We start from the raw sequence: 15,100 nt of genomic DNA, 5'->3' as shown, positions 1-15,100 counted from the left end.
ATCTTTGATTTTTTTCCCACCATTAAAAAATGTAAAGATCATTCTTAAAGGAGTCATTCAGAAATAGGCAGTGGGTCAGATCTGGCCCACTCTGGTCTAGAACAAGAGGTGGAGGTCTCCTTCATTCACTTCCACTGCTGGCTCAACCACTCGCTAGCTGTGGGACTCTGGGCACTGGTTAACTTCTGTGGGCCTCAGTTTCTTTAACAAGTGTGTGCTGACAGGACGGGAGGAACACGAACAGATGAAACAGTGTTCCTTTTAGCTGTAATATTACACTTCCTGATTCTATTAAAGGAGCATAAGTCAACCCAAGCAGTGTGGTGTATGGGGAATGAAAATTGCTTAAAAGAAATACAAGAAATGCAAAGAAAGAGATGGAAATTATTTAAAAGAAAAACAAATACATCTTAATATTCTCAACATGAATCTTTGTTTTAATACGAGGAACAGTGTCACAATTCTGATAGTGAGACCAAAACTTATTGTCTCCTAACTCTATTTGAAGGCTCATATCATTTCTTTCTGTTTCTCCAGTGCAATCCCTTTTTTCTCCCCTGGTTTTACTGAGGTGTAATTAACATACAATATTGTTTAAGTTTCAAGTGTACAACATAATGATTTGATATATGTATATACCGTGAAATGATCACCGCAATAAATTCATTTCACATCCATCACCTCACATAGTTACAAGTTTTTTTTTCTTGCGATGAGAACTTTGAAGATCTATTCTCTTAGCAACTTTCAAATGTGCAATAGAGCATTGTTAACTATAGCCACCAACCTGTACATTACATCCCCAGGACTTACCAGTCTTACAACTGGAAGTCTGTACCTTCTGACTACCTTTCACCCATTTTCCTGTGTCTTCATCTCCCCACATCTGGCAACCACCAGTCTCTTTTCTGTTCCTATGAATTTGGGTGTTTTTAGATTCCACTTATAAGTGAGAACATAACAGTATTCGTCTTTCTCTGTCTGACTTATTCTACTTAGCATAATGCCCTTACGGTCCATCCATGTTGTCGCATGTTACGTTCATCTTTTAGTTACTCAACTGTGAGAAGGTCCAAGGGTTCCTTGGAGGAATGGCAGGAGGTGCAGCTGGTGGAAGGTAGACACCAGGGAGGCTCCGAGCAGCATCTGTTTACCAACCAGTATGTATTTCAGTGTTTAAGCAACCAGTGCTGCTGTCTTGGTGCCCCTTGGCTGAATGTCAGCCAGACTGCTGTGTAGAGAGGTTCTGTTTGGGTGATCATCCTGCTCTAGCAAATCCCGTAGACCATTCTGGGCGACCTAGACAGTTCTCAAAAGAACCCAATGCTCATTCAGTTCCACTTTTAGGTCATGAGGTTGCTACATATTACATAGGACATATTCAGTGAAAAATTATTTGTTGTTTGTCTGAAATTCAAATTTATCTGGTTGTCCTGTATTCTATTTCATAAATCTGGCAATCCTATGTGTGAGTTTGGGGGCAACATCCAAATGCACCAAATGTGTGGATTGCCTTGGGGTAGCATCTATATATGATAAACCCTCAGTCACCCTAAAGTGCCCATTTAGAGCATGAACATTATTACACAGTTAACCTTAAAGGGCAGTTTCTTATATTCCACTATAAGAAACTATCATTAGCCGTGCTCCTCAGTTGCCAGTACACTTTGAGCCAGACATGTCAAGGCAACTGAATCTGGACAGACCAGAGAGCAAATGGGGCCTAACTTCTTATAACAAGTGCAGTTTCTTAAAGATTCCATTTGAGATGACTATTCACCATGGAGGATAGTTTGTAAAATGTCTGTAAACAAGGGACGTGGGCAGGATAGAAAAAAGACACTAAAAGAGGTGTGGCCTGAGATGGACAAAAGGTATGCAAAGCAGAAAAGGTAAGCAGTCGTCAGAATTCTATATTGGTTGCATGAATTCTGAAAGTAGGATTTTGCATGCAGCTTTTAAAACACAAGCCTTGAACTTTTCTTGGTGATGCTGGTTTCCAAGGATCATCTCCATTACCTCACCCGTGGGTCCCGGGATGCTCCTTACTGAATTAGCTTAATTGTCTGTGGAGGACACAGCATCGGGTTCCAAGTAATTGCATCTTATGAACGGAAAGATATAATTACCAAGTCCACACCAAACCTTAAGTGTCTAAACCAGTAACAAAACTGCCATGAATTGATCACTTCCTCAATGCCAGGCACCATTCTTTGAAGTATTATTATACCTATTGTAGTGATACAAATAAGGAGAGAGGTTCAGTAAAGTCAGGTGCAAGGATCTGGACCCAGGTCTGTCCGAGTCTGGACCTAGGTGCTTATATGTTAAGCCCCTCTACCTCTCCACTAGTTTGGATGCTTTTCTGATTTGTTTGTTTGCTTTTGTTTTGCTTTTAATTGAAGAACCAAATTCATTTCATGGATATGAGTTAGCTCTCATAATCAGTGAGAAGGATTGAGAACCAGGCTCAGATTTAGAAAGCTAGAACCACAACCAAAATCACCCCCACAGAACTCAATCCAGTGAAGATTCTGCAACTGCTCACCTGGGACACTGGATGCCTCAGACCTTGGGTCTTTACAGTTGATGGGGAAACATTGATGGGAACACGAGCAGATTTCAGGCCCTCACGTTCCTTCACTCCTAAAAGGCAAACTCCGTGGCATCAATTGACTTTGACAGCAAAGAATGGATGCAGAGGGCTCTCTGACCCAGTGCCTTTGCAGTACATGGAAAGGGCCACATCCTTGTTTTGTTTTCATGGAAGCCAATGAGAGCCTACTGCTTAAAGCTAAAGGCTGCAGGTGGACTTCCCCACATCATTAGCATATTCATGACAATGGGGCTTGTATTTGCAAGTGAAGTGAATTTAGAAATATCAAGCTAGCTTGTTTTCTGAAGGCATGTGTTTATTTGTGTATGTGAGTACATATGTGTGAGTGTGTGAGTGTGTGAAAGAGAGAGAGACAGAGATTGTGTGTCTGTTGGCTGTATGATAAATGATCAAGAAATGATTCAGGTAAAAAGAACAGTGGGGAGGGATGAATTATTGATGGAACTGGAAAATCGCCTTTTTTTTCTCACAAACTCCTCACCATTTTAAGTCATGATAAAGCAGTTGAAAAAAAGTAATCTGGTTTTATTCCTAAAGCCCATGAAATTTAACCAGTTATCGCTCTCAAATCAGTTCCAGTTTTGCAATTGGTGTGGAAGGTTGTTATCACATGTAAATAGAAACCCAAATTTATGCCAATCATAAAGCTCAGTTCTTAGGCCATTTCTCACACTTTTCTTGACATCTATTTGTCCTCTCTATAAACTGCAAGATCATGACAAATCTAGTAACATCCCAGATTTCTTTATGAAACAAAAAGAATAATAAGCTTGTCTTAACCATTGAACACCTTAATGGTTAATGGAACTGTGAAATTCACTTTTCTTTGATCTTGATAACACTTGCTGTCCTCATTTCCTCTGTCTATTCTGACATGAAACAGAATAGCTGTTCATGTAAAATTTGGACTCTGGAAGCATCTACATAGAGAAAACTTTATATTATACTTTCAGAGTCTGAGAAACCACAGATTAGAACTGAGTTTTATAAAACTGGTGAGAAATCTGTCTATGAATTTTATTTAAATGAATGAGAATATTGCACTGAAATATTTTATTTGGCTTCTCTAAAATTCAACTGTTTGCTTTTTTGCTCCCTTTGAATGAGTTTCATTTTTTTAAGCCTCCCTTTTCTGTCTCAAAAACTGCAGTTCTGTGTGCATTGCTTAGACTGTGAGCTTCACATCAGTTCTTTAAATGCTGATCTCTTTCTACATATACCATTTATGTTCCATGTGCATATTCAGAAAAGTATTTTCTTTCTTTCCTCTCCAGGATAGAAATGGGAATTTGTGGTTAAAATTACATCCCACATGACCCATTTAAAATTTGAAATGCAGCAGCCTTTGCCTAGGGAATGTTTGAGAGCACTCCTATGCTAACATAAGGCTCCAGTTTAATAAAAACTGGCCCAGTTATTTTTCTCTTGCCTTTTGATTTTTGCATGTTTTAATTAAGCCATCTTGATTTATGATTATTATTCCTTCTGAATTGCATTAAGAACTACAGCTACTACATAAATGTCCTGTGTATGAACATTATAAACATCCCTTTCCAGCTATAGAAAGTAAGTGACTGTGATTCTAGGAACTATTATAACATTTCTACAGAATATTTCATGATACTTTTTAAAGTGTTGAAAACGACAGTAGCGCTGTATATACTTGTTTTGTTTAAATCTCAAGGTAAAATCATGTACAAAATGGAGGCAATAGTGAATATATTTCAAAATTATGGAAACGTGATTCCTCTCTCCCACTTCATTGATGCCTGTAGCTATACATGCTTCATAAAGTATGCTTACTATTTATTGGGTGTCTGTTGTGAATCAAGCAAGCACCGGGTTAGGAATATTAGCACATTTAATTCTTAGAACAATCCTATGAGTTATTATTTTCCCTATTTTATACATGTAAATAGTGGTTCATAGAAGTTAAGGAACTTGCCTAAGTGACACATCTAGCGTGTAACTAGTAAGTAATATCCCATAGTGAACCCAAATACATCTCACTTCAAAGCCATAGCTCTGGCCTCTCCTCTTTTTCTTTGCCCTCTCTTTAACTGTGTTTAAGAATAGGATCATAGGGACCTCCCTGGTGGTCCAGTGGTTGAGGCTGTACGCCCCCAATGCAGGCGGCCCGGGTTTGACCCCTGGTCAGGGAACTAAGAGCCCGCATGCTGCAACGAAGATCCCGCATGCGGCAGCGAGGATCCAGTGTGCCTCAACTAAGACCCAGCGCAGTCAAATAAGTAAATAAATAAATATTAAAAAAAAAAAAAAGAATAGGATCATAGTTGTGACAATGCCTAGCTTACTTTCTACTTTGTAATTTTAATGCCTTTACATTGGTTTCCATATTTTTCTTTTAACGTGACTAAATGATGTGAGTATTAACTTCAAGGAATCATTACTGATCAAATCAGGGCTCATAATTTGTGTCCTTTCTGCTCTCTGCCAATTCCTTCTAACTGCAGTGGCCATTTGGTTCTGGTAACCAGGTGATCATCTATTTTGCCCCCATACTGATGTTTCAGTGTGAAAGAGAACAGTTACAAAATTCTATAGCTCTTTGATTTATCATAATGAAAAGAAGGTACATTTAGAATCAGGTTGATCCAGTGCAGATCCTGGCTATGCCACTCATTGATTGTGTAATCTTTGAATTGCCCTAATTTCTCTGAACCTCAGTATTAACATCTAAAGCAGTGGCCAAACAGTACCACCTATGGCTATTAATTAAGACTAAATAAAATTTAAAATTTAATTCCTCAGTTACATTAGGCACATTTTAAGTGCTCAGAGGCCACCTGTGGTACTGCATTGCATGACACAGATACATTTCCACCATTACAGAAACTTGCACTGAACAGCACTAATAAAACGGGGTCAGTGACACCTTTCTCATAGAGTTATGGGGAGGATTAAGGTATTATAAAACTTGAGTAAAGAACCTAGCATGGTACCTACTTGGGACAACCATGACACCCTAAAAAAATGCTAGATCTCTCCCTTCTCTCCTCTCATGCATGTCTTATCATCCATCTGCATTTTGTTTTAGGTAAATCCTCATCTTCCCTGATTTTTCTTTTGCCTCCTTTAAATTTAAAAGTATTTAAAAATGATAACTAGATCTTTGGTGTTGGAACTAATATTCTCAAGATAACTTTTACTTAAAAAAAAATTAAGGAAGGACAAAAAAAGATATCCAGTTACAGCAGAGCCAGTGGTTGTCTAGTTTCACCACTCAGGAAGAACAAGAGTATAGACAGCAAGAGATATATACAGTTTCTTAGATTCCAGATCTTCATCTACAACTTTTATCATGAGCAACTTTAGCCACAATGAAATGCTTTCTCCACGAACTCCGTGCCTTCTGTAGTGGTTATTTCTGTGGGACATCACTATTACTCATTTGGGAAAAGCTCAAAACTCTTCAAAAACATGTCCCAGGAAATTCTGTACCTTAAAGAATGCTCCTATTTTCCCTCCTCTTCAGCTTCACAAGTAAGTCACAGCCTTTCCTTTTTCCTCTTACAATATTTTATTTTGTCACGGACATTGAACCCATTTCCAAGGACTCTTTGATACTGCTTGGTGGAATCAGTCTTAGAAATATCTGACAGTAAGACCCTAAGCAGTAATGTAATAACTATTTCAAGCTTGATTTTCGTATTTGTAAGAGTAAGGACATTTTAAATGAAGTGCGTACACCTTTGAAGTATAATGAGTTGGCCTAAAAACAACAACAAAAAATGGTCCTTGCTCTGCTATTAACGCCCTAGGCTCTCTCCCAGGCCAGTCATCGTCTGGGAACACCCTTCCCCAAAGGGAGGGGAAGTCTCAGTGCTAAGGGACCACACATCATCAGCATGTGTCAACAGACTCTTGAGAAAAGGATTTTCTGGAGAAAATCCAAATTCATGGATTTTTTTTTTTTTCTGCAATGATTGAGTTGGTTTAAAAATCATCTTGGAGTACAGGAAAGTAATAAAGAACAGGTGAACTTTGTCACCATCTACAGTAGCCACCTGAGAAAACCCTTTAAGCTAATTGCTCTCTTCAGGTGATACAGATGGAAAACAATAATCCAGAGAGCACTGGCCCTGAAACACCCAAAGGGACCCCTTGAAAGAATTTTCTTTGGAGCTCAATTCACTCGTGGCACAGATGTGGCATGGGGAGCCGTTGTATTTAGTAGGCCTATCTATAAGGGACAATCCTGTTCAGACCAAATGGCTCCTCTGTCCAAGAGCATATGTGAGGGAACTGGGAGGGGCAGCTTCCTGCTTGGACCGTCCTTTCATTGGTAAATACTTGCTTCATATTGACAAGGTTAAAAAAATTCTGTTGGTTGCTGGTTGATGTCCCTAAGAAAGTTATTCCTTTGCTATGAAAACATGTCATATCCATATGGTACTTACTACGTGCCAGGCATTGATGAGAGTGTGAAACATATATTAGTTTATCTAATGCTTCTAATAACCCACGAAGTAGGTACTTTTCTTATTCCAAGTTTCTAGGTGAGGAAGCTGAGACACAGGTTGCTTATATAACTTGACCAAGGTCAAGTTTCTTGCAGGAGCAGAGTAGGGTGTTAGCCCAGGACCCAGGGCCAGGTTTTTGTTTTTTTTTTTAATTTTTTTTAAGTCTTTATTGAATTTGTTACAATATTGCTTCTGTTTTTTTTTTTATATTTTGGTTTTTTGGCTGTGAGGCATGTGGGATCTTAGTTCCCCGACCAGGGATCGAACCCACACCCCCTGCATTGGAAGGCGAAGTCTTAACCACTGGACCGCCAGGGAAGTCCCTCAGGGCCAGGTTCTTAACTGTGCGCACTGCCCTCATTCCTTGATCACTGCAAGATGACGTACCCACTGCTCTCTTCTCTTCTTCAGCTTCACGAGCATGCCTCGGCCTCCCCTCTTCCCTTTCAGAGTCTTCTAGTTTGTTACCGACATTCAACCCACTTCCACAGAGGTGTTGAATACAGCTCAGTGGAACCAGTCTTAGAAACATTTTGCACTAAGTCAGCTCGATAGAAAAAGGGCCTTAATCTCTGAGCCCTGTCCTTGCCATGGGCAGGTGCAGCCTGTTTTCTTTTGAATCAATCAGTAAAAACAGCTGCTGGCTTCTCCGAGGCTGAGCCAGAGGGGGCTGTTTTGAGGGTTGCAGTAGTTGGCAGGGGGAATCCACGCCGTGAAGGCAGGGAAAGCACTGCCTGAAATGGAAGGAGAAGCCTAGGGAGGTCTCCGGCTCTGTCTTTCATTTGGCCTCATAACTCCATTTTGAAGATGTGGAAAATGAGCTTAAAGAAGATGCTGATTAGGAAGAAGGTAAGATCACGTGCCAAGGCAGTAGGGGGATGTGACACGGGGTGGACAGGAGTTGGGACGCCTCTTTTCCCACCTTAATGGCTGCACTTGAGCTGCGTGAGCTGGTACCAGTTACTTAGCTTCTCTTGACTTCAAATGTCTCCATCTTTGAAAGAAGAATGTTGAGCTGGTTGACTTCTAGTGTTTCTAAAGACCTCTTCAGCCTCCCAACAATTTGATTCTACCCGGCTTCTTCCATAATCTTACACGCCTTTCATCTGACACCTCATTCATTTAACAAATGTCTTTTTGAGTACTTGTGCTGTCATCGTGTTCTCAGTTCTCACCATTTATATAGACTTCACTTAGTTAAAACACACTTCCTGAACCCAAAAAACCCATCTCCGCCCATTACCCCACTTATATCTTCATAGTTTACTTACTTTTCCCAGCCCATTGCTCTAAACTCTTTTCTTCCACAGAAATAGTTTCTACAGTCTTACTTACTCTTATTAATTTTAACTGTTTTCTACTTTTCTCAAGCAATCGTCTCATGAACCTAGTTGAACCCCTAGAAGCTGGAAGCGGTTAGTCATTAAATTCAGGCCGGGAACTTGAAGTGTACTGGATAAGGAGAAACATGAGAATCATTTAGCCCAACACAGTGAAATTAATCTCACTTGCTTTACTTTTCCCTTGCTTCTCTGGGATTTTATGAGAACGTGGGAAGGGATTCTCTAAGCTGAGTGACATGGCAGAGGGCTGCAAAGAGTAAGTGTGTGAGGTGGGGGGGCTTTAGGAAGTTTTTCTTTTAGGCAGTGTGTCCAATTTCTGCAAATTGACTTAAAAATTTTTAATGCTCATTCCTCTAGTTGTTATTAGACTCAAGAAGCTAGGTTCTACTGCTTCCAGGAGATGATATGCCTTTTTTGTTGTTGTTTTTGCAACCATTCTTTTAGGCTTAGCTCACTAGGTATTGTTTGTTGGACTGATGTTCCCATTGCCATGAGGTACGGTTAGCTCCAGCCTCAATCTGAGAAGATGGTGAGATGGGAGGAACACGGAGAATTCATTGGTAGTAAATTCTGCACACAAATAGTGTTCTGTTTTCAAGTAGCTGGGTAGTGATTGTTTTTAACAAATAGTTACAAAGAGCAACACGTGGGTTAACTCCTACCTAATACTCATCATGCCTGTTTCAACTGGTTGTCCAGGGCAGATCATTTTTAAATCTGCCTTTTGCACAGGTGTAGCTATTAGAGAGCTTAAGTGTTTTGAGGTTAGAACAAAAGAGAGTCAGGTGAGGTTGAAAAGGAGAAAGTCTTGGCTGTCACTGGTTTTGTGTAGTAGGTACTTAATAAGTATGCATCGCAGGACAAGACAGAGAGAAATAATGTGCAAGAGAAGTTATTCTTTTCCCCCCGAGAATGTTAAAGCATTAAATAGATTCATTTTTCAAGACCACCCAACTAAGATCAAATTTGTAGGCTGCTTATTTGAACACTATGGTCTGAAACATTTTCCCAGTCCCTAAATGACCAGATGTTGTAACATTTCTCAAGGCCATGAGAACCAGTGGCCTGAAAGAGTCAGTATTCAAAGATCTCTGTAAACTACCATGCTGCTCTGTCTTACTCATCTTCATATTTTTATGGTCACTGCTTCTTTCATTCAAAATTGTCTTACGTCCACCTATTGCTGTTTAGACAGAGTCTGGGGTATAAAGTACTCAGTTACAGTCTATGAACAGGAATCACCTCTTTCTTGGTTGATTTCCTGTATTAAACTTCATGTTTCATGAAGGTGGAGGGCTGGAGTTTCTTCATCTTTATACCCCTGGAGCCTCGTACAGAGTTGGTGCTTTACAAAGATTGTTGGATGAATGCATCTTTGTGATAGTTACGCTTCCTAAATGAAGGAGAATTGTACGGGTGAGCTGGAAAGCCTCGTGATAGGTTTGAGTCCCGAGGATTGTGTGTCTTGTCAGTAGACAAGCCAACTAGGAATTTTTGCTTGATTTTTCTAAGCACCCCCTCTAGATTTCCCCCCTAAATTACATCGAGGGAAAAGAATGGTCATTCTCATATTGTTGTTTCTTTTTGTGAAGTCAACCTTCTGTATCATCTCAAAGGGTAAAGTACGATACATGTCCTAGTGACAGACCACCAACTAACCGGGCTGACACTCTTGCACATTTCAAGATGCAGAGCTCAGGGTTTTGGAAGAGTGATTGTGGATTCTGGGGCCTGATTGCCTGGATTCAAGTTCCAGTTCCACCTGTGAACACGGGCAAGCTGCATCATCTTTCTGCTCCTCAGTTTCTAAACATGAAAAAGAAAATAATACCAGCCTCATAGCTAGATGTACCAATCAGTTAATACACATGGAGCACCTAGAACAGTGCTTATAAACACTCAATAAATGTTAGGTATTATTAGTATCCTCCACTTACCAGCTGTGCACCTTGGCTTGGTTGTGTTCTCTTGGCCATGGTTGCTTCACTTTTAAAACAAACCTAATAATACCTTACCTACCTCGAGTCAAGGGACTGGGATCAAATCATCTCCCTGGGACCCAAGACTTCCCGCACTTTCCATGACACTGTATTGGTGTCCGTGGGTATTGAAAGGGTGCTAAAATTGTGTAGTTCTGCCCCATGCTGTACTGTAGAAGAGCCATCAGCCTCTTCCAGTTTATGTCCCATTTTGCACAGATCTGCTGAAAGTGCTTAGAAACTTATTCTGGAAATCTGGAAATCATAATTATGTCTGAGAAAATGGAGCTTTCTCGGTTGAAGAACACCAAATACGTGGCATGTCTCCTCCCCTCACCTGTATATTGGCTGGTCTACATAGTTCTTCAGAAGACTGATCTTATGATCTGATGTGATGATTCCTTTTTTCTCTGTCTTGAAGAAGCAGAAGTATGATTTATATCAACGGGCATTTCCTTGAGACAGGAAGCTTGTTCTGAGACATGTCACCAATGAATTTTCCTGCGTGTTGTGGTGGCCTTTTGATCAACTGTGCCCTAGTTAATAATCCCCAAATATACTGGGATCAGGAGCAAACAGGAAAGTATCCATTTAGATACAAGGTCAAATCAGGGATTAGGAAGTACTGTCTTAACTTTCCTATAGGAGTTGATGGGTTATAATCGTATGTACCTTTTTTGTGTGAGGGTTTCTTTTGAACACATCGTGCTAGAAATTTATCATTGTGATCAGAATTTCTTAGTATTAATACTTAGTGGGGAACACAATTCAAGTTAGCAGTGTGGAAGCCACAGCCATTCCCGGCTGAGGATAAAGCAAGACAGTTTTTTTGCTTGTGGCTACAGCTTCCGTTTTGCAGAATTTGTTTGCGTTTAACACTTGGGCTCAATCTTCTCGCAGCTTTGTTCAGAGAGCCGGTGATTACTATTAAACCATGATGACTATTAAGCCAGTTTGGTTCTTCTGATCCAGCACAGTGCCTTATCCATCCCAGGTGCTTACTAAATGCCTGCTGACTGGATGGGATTTGAAAAACACTGAGACCTTCAGGTACGACAGGAAGCTGCCCCAAGAGGCAGCAGGTATGCTGCTGGGAAACAGAGCTGCAATTTTTCCATGTTCTTCATTGCCAGGTTCTCAGCATATAATCACCTTTGGAAACTACATTGAGCTGACGTTTGGTGGTGGTTTTGTCTTTCCTGTTTTTGTTTTAGGCAAATTGGGTCTGTGACAGAGACCTGATAGAGACCTTTCAGGTGTTTTTCCCTTTAGGGGAATGTGGCTCCTTGGGGACCTTTAGTGAATTGCTTTACCTAACAAGGCAGGTTGTGTGTTACTTTGTATCATGCCAGGTTTCAATTTGTTGGTTGGATGGCTGAAGCACAGAGGCTTTGGCCAGCAGGATTCATAAGGAAGCCAGGAAGTCAGAGCTGCTGAGCAGAAGCCCAAGGTTGGCACAGAGTGTGTGGAGGGTAATCATTCCTGCCAGGCTGGCTGGGGCTGTTTACTCTGCCACCCTAAGGCTGGTGGACAGTGGGCGTGGTGGGTGTGCTTGCCTAGGTACCTGTTTGTAGAACACTGAGGCACCAGGGCAGAGCTAAAACAGCAGTAATCTGAAACCAGTCGAGTTGGTTTTCCTTCTCCGGCTGGGGCAGCTAAAATCTGCATTCCAGATGAAACCTGCAGGGAAGCGGAAGAAAGCACTTTAAAAAAAAAAGAAAGCTTCAAGGGCAGTAAATTAACTGCTTTTGAGAGTCCTGGGCATTCTGAGATGATCTGTTTCTTTCTTTACTTTTATTTCTTTGCTTTGGGCTTTGTTAAGTGGCTGTTGGTCTGTGTGCACTGCTAGTTTTTTGTTTTTTGGGGTTTTTTTTTTGGCCTGGATGGCACAGGCTTCTCTGACCGTGATTTAGATGGCAAAAGAGAGCCCGTAAGAAGTATTTCACTCATTTTCTGCTGATTCACTTTTAAATTCCTTCGGTTGCTCCGGGGGTGGTTGAAGGCTGTCAGGATCAGCTTGCTGGCTCAGCACTTTTTGGAGCCTGACTTGCTCACCAATGAGGAAGTTGAAAGCGACCAGGAGAACGGCCGGCACTGGGGCGGAGCTCGTGGCGAAGTCCTGGGCTGGGATGAGTGGGGGCAGGCTGACTTTCCCCGCGACAAAAAGCCTTTTGTCCCCGGGAATAAATACGGAAGTCCCAGAGGAGCAGCCTCCCCAGTCCGTGTGTAGTAAGGTGCGCAGCCTCGGCTGCTTCTGGGCATAAAGCTCCGCGGACTTTTTACAGTTGCCCCGGACGCCCCATCACCGCGCAAACCGGAAGGAGGGCTCGGGAGGGACCAGAGCCCGGCCAAGTGTGCTCGCTCTGCGGCTAAGTCCCACCGGCGGGTCCTGTTGCTCTCTGTCCTGGAAGTTAAGAGCCGGTGGAGTGGAGAAACTGAGAGAGCAGGGGAAGGTCGCAGAAGTCAGCATCTGCCACCCAGGACACGGCTGGGACATGGAGGACGTTGGTAATGCTCCGAAAGGCAGTGATGGCTCGGAACCAGGACAACCCGAAGCCGGACTGGACGTGGCCCAGTCGATCCTGACCAAGTTCTCTGTGAAATCCCTGTTTGGGTTTACGGGTGAATTGGAATCTGTGAATCCTGAAGAGGGAGATGCGGTGCTAAAAGCCTTCCGCAGTTTAGTGGTGGATCCCACGCCGCAGCTGGAGGAGCCCAGCAGTGGCTTGGATCCGCCGGAGGCAGAGGCTCAGGTTCCACCTGACCTCGGAAATGATGGGAAGACTACGAGGGTGGAGACAGAGACGGGGTTGGAGGGAAGCCGGGGAGAAGCAGAGGCAGGGATTTCTCTGCCTGGTCAAGAGCTGCTTCCACTGGCTGCTTTGAGCGTGTGCAGAGACAATGTCATTTTGGTTCGCGGGACCCTGGTGAACACCACCAGTGATTCTGACTCTGATGATGGAGGCCAGGAGCCAGAAGAGGGAAGCAACACCAATGGCCCAAAGTCCCCTGGTGGCGTTTTATCTGAGCCATCTGAGCAGCCCCAAGAAAAGCCAGGAGATGGGAGGGAAAATACTGCCACTGGAGAAAGGGGTGATGCAGAGCCCAGTGGAGAAGGTCCTCAAAGGACTCTGCAGGAGATAAACTGCAAATTGCAACCCGACGATGGTGGCCTTCAGACAGAGCACAGCCCCGGCCAGCGACAAGCTGAAGAAGAAGGTTCCAAAGTTCTACCTGTGGTAACAGACCAGAACTCAAGTGTTGGTGTCACTGAGAACACCTCTTCTAAAAAAGAAGTCCCTGGAGAGAAGTCCTTCCAGCTTCCAGCTTTTTTTAGTGGGCTTCGTGTGCTGAAGAAGGGAGCACCAGCCGAGGTCGGGGAGACCATCACTGAAATTAAACCAAAGGACGGGGACCTGGCTTTGCTTAAGTTGACCCAGCCTGTCCAGAGGTCCCTAGCACAGGCAGGGCCTCAGACAGTGAAGATGGGAGAGAAAACAAATGATCCAAAGGCCACTCCCACTCTCCTGGAGCAGCTCTCTCAGCTGCTCAACATTGACGTCCCCAAAGCCGAATCGAAGGCAGAAGACCCTGAAGAGCCCAGAGGGGGAGAGATGGGTGGCAGTACTCCCCAGGAGAGCCAGAGCGGCCCTGGAGAAGCCCAGACCCAGGGAGGAGAGGTCAAGCCAAAGCCGCCAGAGACTGCCTTGGAGGCCTTTAAAGCCTTATTCATCCGTCCCCCCAAAAAGGGGACCACAGCTGACACCTCTGAGCTGGAAGCTCTCAAGCGCAAGATGAGGCATGAGAAGGAGTCCCTCAGAGCTGTGTTTGAGCGGTCGAGGTCAAGGCCAGCAGATGGCCCCTCGGATTCCAAAAGCGTACGTAGCGTTGCGTTTTGGGTTTTGTCATAAAATGTGATGCTGCTATATTTCTTTTCAGGTTTCCTATCAAAGAGAATCTCATATACCGATCTTAGTGACCCTCTTCTAGGTGAAAGATGATTATAGTCAAGTTGTCCTTGTAAGGAGAATGGAGTTGGACAGAAGCGTTTTCTTTCTTCCTTATATTTTTCTGGGTTGTTGTGAGAGAGGTAAAAGTAAAGATGTGCAGGTCAGAAAGTGAAACTGTCACTGTGAGTTTAAACATTAATAGGAAATGTGCTTCTAAAAACCAAGCAGCATGAGGAATCAATGCAGTCTAGAACTATAGCCCAGATTTCTTCCCCACTTAATTATACCTCTGTGAAAACTATTTTTCCTTTGAAAGTCTGCCACTCGGCGAAATACCTGTTTGTGATGTGATTAAAACGTTCTGTGTTGGTTACAAGGCATCTTGATTGAGCACTGGGTTAGTGTGAGGCTTGGGTTTTAATGCTAACTGCCAATTACTGGCTGGGTGACCTTGATAAGCAAAATGAAGAAAGTAACCTTTATTTGGTTGTTGCGAAGATTAAATGAAGTTAGCCCATAGTAACCATCTAACTAGTGAAAGCTGTTACTATTATTAAAAAAATTATTCAGGTAATTTGTAAGGACTAGCAAGCACTTGTCCAGTGGATCTTAAAATTCATAAGGACAACAAATAGAATTTCTTGCTTAGTATCAATTTGGCATACAATTATCATTCCCTCATACATCAGTTAAAACATTAAATTTAAAGGTCTTTGGAAAAACTATC

The 15,100-nt window shown here is 42.5% G+C and overlaps 1 protein-coding gene across 2 annotated transcripts in view; it reads left to right on the top strand.

Moving 5' to 3' along the window:
* FMN1 (formin 1) overlaps positions 1-15,100 on the top strand; it is a 420,519-nt gene that overhangs the window by 88,801 nt on the left and 316,618 nt on the right. Inside the window, exon 1 of one of the 2 annotated variants that reach the window (XM_036844041.1) lies at positions 12,555-14,301. The exons of the other annotated variant lie outside the window; for it this stretch is intronic. Within the exon in view, the coding sequence (XP_036699936.1) occupies positions 12,919-14,301 (1,383 nt within the window). The 5' untranslated portion in view covers positions 12,555-12,918. Of the gene's footprint in view, positions 1-12,554; positions 14,302-15,100 lie in introns of those variants that run through there. 2 annotated transcript variants of the gene reach the window in all.

This window comes from Balaenoptera musculus, chromosome 2, assembly GCF_009873245.2.
Source record: "Balaenoptera musculus isolate JJ_BM4_2016_0621 chromosome 2, mBalMus1.pri.v3, whole genome shotgun sequence".
Lineage (NCBI taxonomy): Eukaryota > Metazoa > Chordata > Mammalia > Artiodactyla > Balaenopteridae > Balaenoptera > Balaenoptera musculus.
The sequence above is the reverse complement of the archived record's forward strand: the minus strand, read 5'-3'. Positions and strand labels throughout refer to the sequence as shown.